This window comes from Ictidomys tridecemlineatus, chromosome 11 (genome assembly GCF_052094955.1).
Source record: "Ictidomys tridecemlineatus isolate mIctTri1 chromosome 11, mIctTri1.hap1, whole genome shotgun sequence".
NCBI lineage: Eukaryota > Metazoa > Chordata > Mammalia > Rodentia > Sciuridae > Ictidomys > Ictidomys tridecemlineatus.
Genome location: NC_135487.1, coordinates 107336820 through 107351977, shown reverse-complemented (window position 1 = coordinate 107351977; position 15158 = coordinate 107336820). Strand labels below are relative to the sequence as shown.

General features: G+C 36.2%; 1 protein-coding gene across 5 annotated transcripts in view; it reads left to right on the top strand.

The window, feature by feature from the left end:
- The window catches only part of Dennd2c (DENN domain containing 2C), a 79140-nt gene that overhangs the window by 59368 nt on the left and 4614 nt on the right, over positions 1–15158 (top strand). For all 5 annotated transcript variants that reach the window (XM_078027059.1, XM_078027056.1, XM_078027057.1 and 2 more), the window contains 8 exons: positions 127–236; positions 2455–2524; positions 3356–3433; positions 4706–4846; positions 5311–5459; positions 6184–6361; positions 8175–8216; positions 9450–9555. In XM_078027059.1, the coding sequence (XP_077883185.1) occupies positions 127–236; positions 2455–2524; positions 3356–3433; positions 4706–4846; positions 5311–5459; positions 6184–6361; positions 8175–8216; positions 9450–9555 (874 nt within the window). The remainder of the gene's footprint in view (positions 1–126; positions 237–2454; positions 2525–3355; positions 3434–4705; positions 4847–5310; positions 5460–6183; positions 6362–8174; positions 8217–9449; positions 9556–15158) is intronic.

Here is a 15158-nt window from a genome sequence, read left to right as displayed (position 1 = left end):
CACAAAACCACACTGAGACATTTGCTCAGGCTTATCAGACATCTCTTTTCCTGAGACCAGGCTGAGTTTTTATTTCTAGTCTCTACTTTCATAGAATAATGTCACCTATGTTGTTATCTTTTTCAGGGTGATCATGGCTTTAAGCAATCCAAAGACACTGAAGAGAGGCTCAAAGTTATCCCAAAATTTTGTTTTCCTGATTCGAAGGACTGGGCACCAACCTCAGAACTAAAGAGGTGAATGGGCTACTTTATCTGATTTCTATTTGTTGGGACTGCCAAAACAGAACCAGAGTATTTGAGAAATGGGTAGAACTAGGAATAAAGCTTTGTGAACATTGTGGCAGACCAAGGATACAGTGGGAGGAAAGGAAGAAACAGAATCAGAACATTTCCTATATGGGACTTGAAAAGGAAAAAGGAAAATAGGGGCTGGGTGTGTAGCCCAGTGGTAGAGTGCTTGCCCAGCACATGTGAGGCACTGGGTTTGATCCTATGCAGTACATCAAAATAAATAAATAAAATAAAGGTATTGTGTTCTTATACAACTAAAAATATTCTTTAAAAGAAGTTTAAAAAAAAAAAAGAAGAAGACAGTAATTTCAGGGTCAAAGAGAAAACAAGTTTGAAGGTCTCTTTGGTTTGTTGGTTTTGATGAAGAAAATAGTTCTACCTTACATACAATAAGGAATGGCCCAGAGTGCACAGGAAATGAAAAGACTTGGTCTTTGGGACTCTAGTCCTAGAAACAAAGATAAAAAAGAACAATGTTCTCATCTTGTTTCTTTTTCAAGTGGATAAAAAAGTCACAGCCTAGATTATACCATTCCCCCTGTGGAATTTGTATTGAGGGAGGCTACAGTTTGTGAGGTGTGGGTGTATTTGAGAAGGGAAGAATTAAAGAGGATATTGCATGTTTTTGTTGGTTTGTTTGGTGGTACTGGGGTTGAACTCAGGTGTGCTGTTATCACTGAGCTACATCCCAATTATTATTATTATTATTATTATTATTATTTGAAATAGGGTCTCACTAGACAGCCAAGACTGGCCTTGAACTTCCTATTCTCCTGCCTCAGCCTCCTGCATCATCACTAGGATTGGCATGTGCACTGTGCCTGGTAAAAATTATCATTTTTAATTAATAAACCATTATCATCTCTGAATTCTGCTTATAAATAGATATAACTGCCTTATTCAGAATTTTAATTATTAAGCCAGGTGGGACTGCAACTATAGTCCCAGATACTTGGGAGGCTGAGACAGAATTGCTTGAACCCTGGATTTTGAGACTGGCCTGGGCAATGTAGTGAGACCTCATATCAAAAAAACCCAAAACACACAAAAGAACCCTGTAACTATTAACAGTGCTTTTTAGGTTGAAAATACTTAAGTGAGCCATGTCACATGCCAGTGGCCTGCTATATGATAGTCTCAGCTGTTACCTAAGTGGCCCTGCCCTGCTTCCAGACTTGGCAGGGCTCTCATAGCCAGTTTAGCCTGATTATGCTCTCTATTTCAGCCATAAGCTGCGGTACTCTAGTGCTGTCCGTGGCAGCACTAGCCACACAGCAACTTCTTTCAGATTGGTCTGGCTTTTCCCCCTAGGTTAAGATGTTTATTCCAGAATGTTGGGAAATATGGAAGAGAAAATAAAAAGAAGAAATTAGAAATCACTGTCAATCTGGTTACTGAAAAATAATCACTATAATACTTTGGCATATTCTTTTCTAATCTTTATTTTTGGCCATATGTAAATCTATATTCATTATTTAAATGTGGACCTCTTGATTATTACTGAGTTTCTTTCTTAGGCATCTTTGGGTCCTTTTTTTTGTAAATTATCTATGTATGTCTTTTGCCCATGTTTCTAATGAAGAATTGATATTTTTCCTATTAATTTTTTAATAATTATTTTATTTATGTGTTTTTTTAGATTTATGTGGTGTTAAGGATCAAATCCAGTGCCTCACATATGCTAGGCAAGCTCTCTGCCACTGAGCTATAGCCCCAGACTCTCCTATTAATTTGTATGGATTAAGGATTTTTTTTTCTATTACTGTTCCATGTAGCCTCTCACAGCTAAATAGAAGAATTTGCAAGAGAGAAATGGCATATTGAAATCCTTTATCACTTACCTGTATATCTGACTAAATTGGACATTTAATAAAATAAAAATGGATTGATTCATATCTAGATTGCATAAATAAAAAATTAGAAGGGACAACAGCACCAATAGCATATCCTACACCCATTTGCTTACTCCAGTACAAGGCAAGATATTCTCAAGGCCTGGACATTCCTCAGGAGGAGTGTGACTTGAAATAAATGTAATATTAATGCTTCCTTTAATATCACAAATGACTGCTGTTGAACCCTAATTTTCAATTGTTTGTTCCACGAGGAATGTCATAAGCAGTTGTTTTTATCTCAGAATAACTATTGGCTATTTTTTCAGTGAAACATTTTCCTTTGTCTTGACTGGTGAAGATGGAAGTCGGTGGTTTGGTTACTGTAAGAAGCTGTTGGTAAGTACCAGATTTGTGTTAGTGAGTTGGTCAAGGAATAATAGATAGACTTCAGAAACACTATCTCTATATGCATCTGAGGACTACTCAGTGATCTGTATTTAAAAGAAATTGTATTAAGTTTACATAGCAACAGCAAGATGGAGATTAGCCATGAATAAAATTTATGTGTTTAGTTAGTTCTAGAATAGAAAGAATAGAATAGAAAGGGTATGGATATTTTAAAAATTTATTTGTTGGGCTGGGGTTGTAGCTCAGTGGCAGAGTGCTTGCCTTGCACACATGAGGCCCTGGGATCGATCCTCAGCACCACATAAAAATAAATAAATAGAAATAAAGATATTTTAAAAATTTATTTGTTTATAATAAAGTAAATTCTAACATAGTGGCTGAATATCAGTGTGGATATATTTGAGGAATGGCGTACAAGGAGCCAATCAATGGAGCTTTGAGTTACTCACCAGCCATTTGAGGGCTTTCTTCTTGTAAGTGCTTACACTTAGAGTAAATTATGCTGTCATTTTTAGAATACATCAAGCTATCATTTTTGGCATTTTTCCTATCTTTCAGTGTTCACTAAAGATAAGACCCTTAGATCCTTCTCTGTATGAACTTATGTTAAAAGAAGCTGGACACAGTGGTGCATGCCTATAGGCTAGCTGCTTGAGAGGCCGAGGCAGGAGCATTGCTTGAGCCTAGAAGTTTGAGGCCAGCCTAGGTGACATAGTAAGACTCATGTCACAAAAAGAATATTAAAAGAATATTAATAGTCAGAATTAGTAATGACTTGTGCTGCTTGATTTTTGTTGTCTTTGTTGCTTTTTCTTTTAGCCAGAAGGCAAAGGAAAGCGACTCCCGGAGGTCTACTGCATGGTTAGTCGCCTAGGCTGCTTCAATCTTTTTTCAAAGGTGAGTGAAGAATGGACTCTCTGAAAATTGATATCCTTTCTGCTCTCCAAGAAAGTTTTATTGCTGATGACTTCATTGAGAAACACTAAGACTATGACAAATTATTTTAGAAAGGTTCCCCACAGGGGCTGTGGGTGTAGCTGTATTATTCTCATTTTGGTTTGCTAAAACTCAATTTTTAAAGACTATGGCCTGCGGTCTATTCCCAAAAGACCTAAAAAGAGCATACTACAGGGACACTGCTACATCGATGTTCATAGCAGCACAATTCACAATAGCAAGACTGTGGAACCAACCTAGATGCCCTTCAATAGACGAATGGATAAAAAAAAGTGTGGCATTTATACACAATGGAGTATTACTCTGCATTAAAAATGACAAAATCATGGAATTTGCAGGGAAATGGATGGCATTAGAGCAGATTATGCTAAGTGAAGCTAGCCAATCCCTAAAAAACAAATGCCAAATGTCTTCTTTGATATAAGGAGAGTAACTAAGAACAGTAGGGAGGAAGAGCATGAGAAGAAGATTAACATTAAACAGGGACAAGAGGTGGGAGGGAAAGGGAGAGAGAAGGGAAATTGCATGGAAATGGAAGGAGACCCTCATGGTTATACGAAATTACATACAAGAGAAGTGAGGGGAAAGGGAAAAAAAAAACAAGGGGGAGAAATGAATTACAGTAGATGGAGTAGAGAGAAAAGATGGGAGGGGAGCTGAGGGGAGGGGGTATAGTAGAGGATAGGAAAGGCAGCAGAATACAAGTCACTAGTATGGCAATATGTAAATCAGTGGATGTGTAACTGATGTGATTCTGCAATCTGTATACAGGGTAAAAATGGGAGTTCATAACCCACTTGAATCAAAGTGTGAAATATGATGTCAAGAACTATGTAATTTTGAACAACCAACAATAAAAATTAAATAAATAAATAAATAAAGACTATGGCCTGAAGCATCTCCTTTCTTCTCTCATGTTTTTCCTAGACCCCAAATTGCAGGATATCATTTTCAGTGTTACCTTCTTTGCCCTTTCCTTAGTGAAATGAAAAGGGACTCATCTTCTAAAAATAATCTGATTTGTTAGTAACTTTTCTTAGGATTGTAAAGAAACCCTCAACAGATATGATGCTATAATGAAATTTTATTGCTTTCAGAAGCTTATGTCGTAAATTCAAATATGTACACCAAGTTTGGCAGTTCCAACAATAGGAAGGATTCTTTTATCTTTGAACTGAGCTCAAAATAAAATAACATACATTGCGTGTGTAGATTCTGGATGAAGTAGAGAAGAGAAGAGAAATGTCTCCTGCCCTTGTTTATCCATTCATGCGAAGTGTCATGGAAGCTCCTTTCCCAGCTCCTGGACGTACCATCACAGTTAAGAGCTACCTCCCTGGGGCTGGAGATGGGGTAAGTTAGCTCATTTTGAAAAGATTTCATAGCTACCAGAGAGCAGGCCTTGTACTATAGGGAGAGTTTCCAGGAACTTAAAGAAATAGTTTCCCCTTTTCATAAACTGTAAATAATACTTTTATTCCCATAAAGCACTGGAAAATATCCAATTGTTCTGAAATAGTTGAACCTCAACTCAAGACCCAAAGTAATCCTAGATTAGATTAGATCCCTCTGTAGTGACAATTTCAGTGCTATAAATGATGATTATCCATGTTATTTTCAGATGGAATAAAGTTTTGACCAGAAATTTATAGCAAAAAAAAAAAAAGCTATAGGATCTTAGAATTAGTGTAGACAATTTCACAAACATTTTGTAGCAGGCCCTATTTCTGGAACTTAACTTGAGAGTATCTATTAGTGTTGCCATTATGGGTTGTTTTCCAACATCAGCTTTCCTGATTCAAATTCTTGCATTTCAGTCAATTGAACTCTGCCGACCACTAGATTCAAGATTGGAACATGTGGACTTTGAATGCCTTTTTAAGTGTCTGAGCGTGTGTCATCTCATCCGGGTCTGTGCTTCTCTCCTCTTAGAGCGGAGGGTAATATTTGTTGCTAACAGCCTAAGGTAAGAAATAAATGAAAAATGTTAGTTTACCTTGGTGCTTATTCTTTTGTTTTTTACATTTCTTCATTTTTTGCTGTTGTTGTTCTTTCTATTTTAAAACTTGGGCATATTTTAAAAAATCTAAAATAAGCCTCTCAGTTACCTAATGCTGTAGAGACATGAATAATTCCAAATGCTAACTAGATAGCCATTTACATTAGTCTATAACAATGACATTTTTGGGTTAATAGATTTCCTTTCAAAATGAATTTTTGCTTAAACTGTCGTTAAAGATTTGTATTACTAGTCTGGTTCTTGCCTGTGGTTCTCATCTATTTGAGAAAGTAAGGCAGGAGGATCACTTGAGTCCAGAACTTCAAGGCCAGCCTTGACAACAACATAGCAAGACTCAACTCTCAAACACCAACTACAAAAAAAAAAAAAAAAAAATTAGTATTGCTTTTCTATTTGCACACTAATTTTTAGCTTGATAATTTTTTGGGAACATTTATATAATATAATATCAACATAATATATATATATATATATGTTGATATATAATATCAACATAATAGGTTGATATTAAATATTTTCAGTAAATTAGAATTTTGAATAGAATGACAAAAATTAATGAGTATTCACCAAGTTGTAACCAGCCTCTGTTTGTAATTCTTGAACATAATGTCTGGAACACCTTCCCTGAGTTGCTCTGAGTGTAACAACATTTGCTTTCTCCTCTGTCTAGCACCCTCTCGAAATGTGGCCATGCTGTGGTTGCTACACTGTATCCATTCACCTGGCAGCACACCTACATCCCAGTCCTGCCAGCATCTATGATTGACATTGTGTGCTCGCCTACTCCATTCCTCATTGGAATCCTGTCTTGCTCCTTACCACAGCTCCAGGATCTACCCATTGAAGAGGTAAGATGGAATAAGTGGCACCTGTGAAAAATCTGAGAGCACTGACAAATGAAACTAAGTGCTCTTGAAGAATGGTAGAATTATTAATATATTACGCTGTCATATTTAAGACCAATACAAAAACTACCCTTGGTTAACTTTAAAAATTGTTTAAAATATAATAAGATTGATTACATATGTATCTATAAGTGCCCTAAACAAAATACACAGCACAATGAATTGTCACAAAGTGAATGAACACTTCCATAACATGGCATTGGAATGGAATGTCACATTATAGTAATGGAGTTAGTGTCAGCACCCTAGAAGTCTCCAGCATGCCTTCTTCTAATCTCTGATCCCTTCCCCATTCCACACAAAAGGTCACCACAATCTTGACTTTTATAGTATTCATTTACTTGGGTTTTTTCGTAGGCATGCATCCTTAAACAGTATAATACAGCTTTGCTTATTTTTAATCTTGATATAAATGGATTCATATAGTATAGTTTTTGTCTGACTTCTTTTGCTCAATATTTTATGTATCAGATTCATTCATATTAATGAGTTTAACATTAGTTGGGTCATTCAGATTGTGTATAGTGTTCTATTGTGTGAATTGACCACAATTTTCTCATCCATTCTATAGTTGATGAACATTTGAATTGTTTTCAGCTTGACATTATTATGAATAATCCTACTATAGACATTTTTACACATGACCCTTGGCACACACATGCATTCAGTTATATGGGTATATGCTTGGAAATTCATTTACTTGGAAATTGAAGATATGGTAAGCATATTTTCAGCTTCAATAAATAAAGTAAAACTGTTTACCAAAATAGATGTGCCAATTTAAACTCCCTCCAATAGTGTATGAGAGTTCCTATTGCTCCATGTCCTTGTCAACACTATCATTAGTTTGTGTAATTTAATGTTATCTGGTGGGTGGGTAATATTCTTCTCACTTTAGTTCAATTTACATTCCTTGATTATTATCAGGATATGTTTACTGGCTATCTGAATATCAACTTTTATAAAACGTATTGTCTATCTTTCCACTGGATTACTTATCTTCTTACTGCTTTGTAAGGTGTCTGTATGTGTGGTGCCGGGGATGGAACCCAGGGCCACACACACGCTAAGTGGCACTCCACCAGTGAGCTACACCCCCAGCCTTGATGCGTTTTTATGTTCTGGAAACCAATATCTTTGAGGCTTGCCTTTTCACTTTCCAAAATGATGTGTGTTTTTTGTTTGTTTTCTTTTTTGTTTTGTTTTAATCCCTCCCCCCTGTTCCCATACCAGGGATTTAACCCAGGAATGCTTTACCACTAAGCTACATCCCCAGCCCTTTTTAGTTTTCATTTTGAGACAGGGTCCTGCTAAATTGTTGAGGTAGGCCTCAAACTTGGTGATCTTCCTACCTTGGCCTCTGAGTTGCTGGGATTACAGGTGTGTGCCACTGTGCCCATCTAATCCACCGGGTATTTTTACTTTTTTGTATACAATATAAGGTAGGGTCATTTCATTTTTTCCCCCTCTTGGTATGGATAACCACCTGTTCCAGTACCACTTATTGAAAAGACTGTTCTTACCCTACTAATCTGTTGCCTTAACCCTTTTTAAGTCTCTTTTAGTCTATAAATATACATGCCATTATTATTAATAGTTTTGCAATCTGTTGTTTTGATGGATTAATTTAAATGGGCTACAACTTCAAGACAATTCTGTTTGAAACTATTCTCACCCCTCCTGATCTAGCAGTGCCTAATGTATTTGCCTGTGAATGTGTCTCTGGTTAAACTTGCCTGACTCCTTTATTCCATAGGTGCTGATAGTTGATCTCTGTGCAGACAAGTTCTTACAGGAGGTGAGTGACAAGGAGGTGATTACATGTTTGGGATATAGAATTCTCTGTAGATAATTAGACAGAAAATATGTGAAAGTACTTAGAGAACATGACTCAGCCAAAAGTTTTAGTTCCTACCCACACTTGAATTGACATTGTGGCCACTCAGACAAGATTGACCTGAAAAATTTTGGCGTAGGTTTATAGCTATCTATCCCAAAGAAGGAAGGAGGAAACAGAATAAATAATAAATTCCATTCTCAAAAGAAGTAATCATCCTTCAACTCCAGATGAGTTGACAGAAAGCTCTAATTTAATTAAATTTAAAAAGCACCTTTTAGGCTGGGAATGTAGCTTGGCGTTAGAGTGCTTGACTAATATTCATGAGGCCTGGGTTCAACAGCACCACAAAAAATGAAAGAGAGAAAGAGAGAGAGAGAGAGAGTCTTTGTTAAGCACTGATTATTTCTAGATACTCTGTTAAGCAGTTTGAATATAAAGATATCTAAGACAAGTTTGAGTCCTCAGGTCTTATAGACTAAGCGGGGATACATATTTGTAAAGTTTTAGAAATATAAATAAAAATTCCAGCTGGGTGTAGTTGCACACACCAATAACCCTGATTGTTTGGGAGGCTGAGGCAGGAGGATCACAAGTTCAAGACCAGCCTGGGCAACATAGTTAGATCCTGTGTTAAAATAAAAAATAGAAAGGGTTTGGGATGTAGCTCAATGGTATCGTGCCCCTGGGTTCAATCCCTAATAACTACCCCCCCCAAAAAAAATTAGCTCATCACATTTGAAATATCATTTATCTGAGAATTATTTTAAATCTTTTTGGTTTGTTGTTGTTGTTGTTGTTGCTGTTGTTTGAGACAAGGTCTCATTAAGTTGCTGAGGCTGACCTCAAACTTGTGATTGATGTCTCAAATCTCCCAAATCACTGGGATTACAGGCATGCACTACTGCACTCAACTGGGGACAATCTTAGAGATATAGAATAAGAATAGTACATGAACAATATTTGATGGAAACATGCCAGAAAAATTTATAAGATTTATTTGCTTTTTAAAAATAAAATTTAAATATATATACCATGAACATCACGAATTCTATACCATAGAAGGAAAGAAACTTCAGGCTGATTTTTCAGCTAAGATTATACAAAATCACTTGTGGAATTTTGGGAACTTAACTAGTGCTTGTTTGAGACCTCCCTTAAAGCTCATACGAAATTCCATTTTTTTCCCCTCAGGTATCTGATGAGGATGAAATTCTACCATCTAAACTTCAAGCTGCCTTGATGCAGATTTTGGAAGATCGAAATGAAATCTTGGCTCAGGAGAAGAATTTTTCACAAGGTAGGAGATATATGGGCCAAAGTCTTAAAAGTTAAGGCAGTAAATACTAAAGTTCAACACTCTTATTAAAGGTTGTACAAAAGTTCTATTAGAGTCCCTGAACCTTGAAAGCCTTCTTATCAGTTTCCTTCCTAATGCTGTGTATGCCAGGCCTCCTCCTACTGCAGGGCCTTTGCACTTGCTCTGTTATATTTATAGAATGCTATTCCCCCAGAGATCTACCTGACACCTACCGTTTCTTCTTGTAGGTCCATGCTCATGTCATTATCTCTCTGAGTTCTTCCTGAACATCCTGCTTAAAATTCTCACCCACTTTCCTAGAGCTCATTAGCCTTTTCCTTGCCTCTTTTTCCCCCCCATTGGTTCTTTTCACCATCTAATAAGTACTTGTTGAATAAATGGGAAAATAGTATTTACTGGGTGCTTACTCTGTACCAGGCATTATACTAAGCATTTAGCATATATTTTATTTCATTCTTTTAATACACTTAGGAAGCAAGTATCATTATGTAATCCCTATTTCACAGATGAGAAAGCTAAGGCTATTTACTGATGGAGAACACTAAGGAAGAAACAGATTTAGAGGAGTAATAAAAAAACCTAGTTTTTTTTTAAAGTTTTAGGTATTGGGGCTGGAGATGTGGCTCAAGCGGTAGCGCGCTCGCCTGGAATGCGTGCGGCCCGGGTTCGATCCTCAGCACCACATACCAACAAAGATGTTGTGTCCGCCGAGAACTAAAAAATAAATATTAAAAAAAAATTCTCTCTCTCTCTCTCTCTCCCCTCTCTCACTCTCTCTTTAAAAAAAAAAAAAAGTTTTAGGTATTAATTTGGACATCTAATACCTTGCAGATATCCAACTAGAGATATTACATCGGCATTTATATATGTTAGGTAGGCATTTATATATATATATACACACATATATATTCACATATATGTGAATTTGGGATTCAGAGGAAAAAAATTGGGGCTAGAGACATGCATTAAGAAATTGCTATTTTATGGGGCTTGGGCTGTAGCTCAGCAGTAGAGCACTTGCCTCGAAAGTATGAGGAACTGGGTTTAAGCCTCAGCACCACATATAAATAAATAGATAGATAGATAGATAGATAGATAGATAGATAAAAGGTATTGTGTCATCTACAATTAAAAAAGGAAAAAAATACTATTTTAGCCTGGGGCAGCAGCGCACACCTGTAATCCCAGCAGCTCAGGAGGCTGAGGCAGGAGGATCTCAAATTCAAAGCCAGCCTCAGCAGCAGCAAGGTACTAAGCAACTCAGTGAGACCCTGTCTCTAAGTAAAATACAAAATAGGGCTGGGGATGTGACTCAGTGGTTGAGTGCCCCTGAGTTCAATCCCTGGTACCAAAAAAAAAGAAAGAAAGAAATTGCTATTTTAGGGGTTGGGGTTGTGACTCAGTGGTAGAGTGCTTGACTAGCATATGTGAGGCCCTGGGTTCATTTCTCAGCACCACATATAAATAAATAAAATAAAGGTCCATTGATAACTATAAATATATATTTTTTAAAAAAATAAATTGTTATTTTAAAGCTATAGGACCAGATGAGGTTTAAGATTTGAGCCCTGGGTTGGTGGACAATAATGTTAGAGTTCTGATATTTGGAGGTTGGAAAGAAGAGGAAGATCCAGCAAAGGAAACTTAGAGGAGCAACTATAGAAAAACTAGGAGCATATACGTGTAAAAAACCATGTGTAGGGAATAGACATTATTTTAAATTTATTTTTATTTGTTCTTTTTAGATATATATGACAGAGTGTATTCTAACATGTTATACATATATGAAGTATATGTAAATTTAAAATGAAGGGCTGGGGTTATAGCTCAGTTGGTAGAGTGCTTGCCTCACATGCACAAGGCCCTGGGTTCAATCTCCAGCTCCACAAAAAAAAAAAAAAAAAAAAAATGTAAAATGAAAGTACAATCATTCTTAAGCCAGAAATAGTTAAGACACTCTTGAAAAAGATCATAATTGAAGGGCTTGTATTAATAGGCATCAGAATCTATTATAAAGTTATAGAAATTCAGATGGTTTGGTTTTGGCGCAGAAATAACATCAAGGGACACCATGAAAAAGAAATTAAAAAAAAAAAAGCTGAAGACATTTTCAGCAAGTCTAACAAAAGAATTGTGTGTCTAGAATTTATTTTTTTAAAAAAACTCCCATAAGTCGGCAAGAAAAGGATAAACAGGGCTGGGGATGTGGCTCAAGCGGTAACGCGCTCGCCTGGCATGCACGCGGAACTGGGTTTGATCCTCAGCATCACATAAAAATAAAATAAAGATGTTGTGTCCACCGAAAACTAAAAAATAAATATTAAAAAAAGGATAAACAATCCTATGTTAAAATGAGGGAAATGTACCAACTAACATTTGTAAAAGAGGAAACATGACCTAGGGATGTAGCTCAGTGGAAAAGCACATGCTTAGCATATGTGAAATCCTGAGTTCAATCCCCAGCACCAAAAAAAAAAGAGAGAGAAAAGAAAAGAAGGAAATATGAAAGGTCCAAAAACATGTGGAAAGGTGTGCAGCTTCATCAAGATCAGGAAAATATAAATTAAAACCACAGTGCACCCAGGCATGGTGGCACTTGATTGCCATCCCAGCAACTTGCCTGTAATCGCAGCAATTTGGGAGGCAGGAATATCTCAAGTTTAAGGCCGGCCTTCGAAATTTAGTGAGCCCCTGTCTCAAAGTAAAAAATAAAATGGCTGAGGATATAGCTCAGTGGTAGAGTGTCCCTGAGTTCAATCCTCAGTACCAAAAAATAAAACAAATGCAATGCAATACCATATTTATACTCACTATAGTGGCAAAAATGTTAAAGTCTGACAATCTCAAGTATTGGTGAGATTGTGTAAACTAGTTCAATCACTTTGGAAAAACAAATTGGCCTAACTTAATACAGTTAAAAGTAAAATTAAAGGTATACATATTCCACAAGCTAACAAATTAGTTTTTAGATACATACCCTAGAGAACCTATTACATGTGATCGATAGGAAACAAATACAATAATTTTTTATAGTGAAACTGTATGTGATAGTAAAAACTAAAAACAATCTAAATGCACATTGACAGAAAAATATAATATTAAAAATGAATGTTTAAAACACACATTGAATAAAACAGTAATTGAAGAGGAACATAGTCTTATATAGTGTTCAAAGACGTAAAAAAAACCTAACAGCATGTTGTTGAAGTGTATACATGTGGAATGAAATTCTCATGTTAAGCAAGAGAATAACAAATACAAAATTACAAATGATGGTCATCCTCTATTAGAGTAGGGGAGTCACCCAGGGAGCTTTGGAGACATGTTATATCCTTTTTTCTAAGCTTTGTGGTAAGTTCTTGAGTGTTCATTCCACTGTTGATCTTATGAAATATTCATACATGCAAAAAATGTATAAAGTAGATACCTTAAAATATAAACAAAGTACTGTGGACTGAATTGGAACAAATTATGATTTATGCTTATATAATTATGTAAAAATCAACCTTAATGTTAAATCTAACTATAATACACTAATAGATTTTTTTAAAGAGTAGAAGGGAGTGGAATAAAAGTTATAGAAAGAACAACATAAGATTTTAAAAAAGGAATTAGATATAAGAAGGCAGAAGCAACATGTACAGACAACTCTTCTAAGAAACATTGTTGTGAAGTGGAAGAGAAATGGGGCAGTCACTGGAAGGAATGGGAAAGTGGGGCAAAACGTTGACAATAAATGCAATAATGACCTGTGGATTCTCAACCACAGAAGAAGAGATATAAGAAGAAAGTCTGTTGGACAAAATAAAAACCTAGATTAAAATCAAACTGTAATGCAGAAAGAGACATTAGAAATCACCTAGCCAGGCATGGTGGCACATGCCTGTAATCCAAGCAACTCAGTATGCTAAGGCAGGAGGATAGCAAGGTTGTGGCCAGCCTTAGCAACTTAGGGAGTCCTGTCTCAAAATAAAATAAAAGGGGCTGGAGATGCAGCTCAGTGGTGGTGCACTTGCCTAGTGTGAGTGAGGCCCTCGGTTCATTTCCTAGCACTGCCCCCCAAAAATCAATTAATTAATGTAATTTAAAGGACTGGGGTATATCTCAGTGATAGAGCACTTGCCTAGAATGCATGAGACCCTGGGTTCAAATTCCAGTATTGCAAAAAGAAAGGAAGGAAGAAAGAACAAATGAAGTCACCTAATCAGCACCCTGTCACTATACAGGTAGGGGCAGGCCATGAGAGATAAAGTGAGGGTACCCACTATTTTACAGCTATGATATGATAGAACTGACTATACATAGGTTCCTGATTCCCAGTCCAGCGTGAAACCCAGATAAAGGAGACATTGTGAAGATGAGGGTGGGAAGACTATTCAGATGGAAGAAAAGTGAGGAGTCTAAGATGAATATGAAATTTCAGCCTGGGATCTGGAGGCAGAGTATACTACAGATTGCCACTGTATATTATAGTATATTATAATATACTATATTATATTATATTATAATATACTATATTATATTATATTATATTATATTATATTATATTATATTATAGTAGAATCAGGGGCTGGGGTTGTGGCTCAGTGGTAGAGCGTTTGCCTTGCATGTGTGAGGTACTGGGTCCGATCCTCAGCACCACATTAAAAAAAAATAAATAAACAAAATAAGGGTATTGTGTCCATCTACAACTAAAAAAAATTAAAAGAATCACCTGATTTGGCCAGGCACAGTGACGCATACCTGTAATCCTAGCTACTCAGGAGGTTGAGGCAGGAGGATCACAAGTTCAAGACAGCCTCAGCAACTGAGACCCTGTCTCAAAATAAAAAGGGCTGGGGTGTGGCTCAGTGGGGATAGAGTACCCTGGGTTTAATCTTCAATACAAAACAAAATCATGGTACTTGAGAGTCCAGCATCTTTGCTTACCTGGATAGCATGACCCTGAAGAATTCCTTTGATCATTGGAGCTTTATTTTCCTCAACTCTGAAGGAGATATAGTAATACCTACCTCATTATTGTGTTTGTTAAAAGCATTTAATATAATGCCTGGTGTTTCTTAAGCTCTCAACAAATTATTTTTTTTTTTACTTTTTTGTTTGCTAATTTTAGATATACAGGACAGTGGAGTGTATTTTGACATATTATACATACATGGAGTATAACTTATTCTAATTAGGATCTCATTCTTGCAGTTGTACATGATGTGGAGTTTCACTGGTGGTGTATTCATATATAAACACAGAAAAGTTATGTCCAGTTCATTCTACTGTCTTTCCTATTCCTATTCATCCTCCCTTCCCTTCATTGTTCTTTGTCTAATGCAATAAACTTCTGTTTTTCCCTCAGCTCTGCCCTTTATTGTGTGTTAGCATCAGTAAATTATTTTATGGAATAATCATGGTGAAATATGAGGTGAAAAGTTGAAAGGGAAACATTTGGTGGGAAATATAGTAAATTTGGCTTTAGATGTGTTTTATTTGTTTAAATGTGTTTTATTAAATTGATTCATAATCTGCCAATTTCCAAAAGGAACCTGATATGGTGATTCTTAGATAAATGGAATTTATGTGCTAATGGG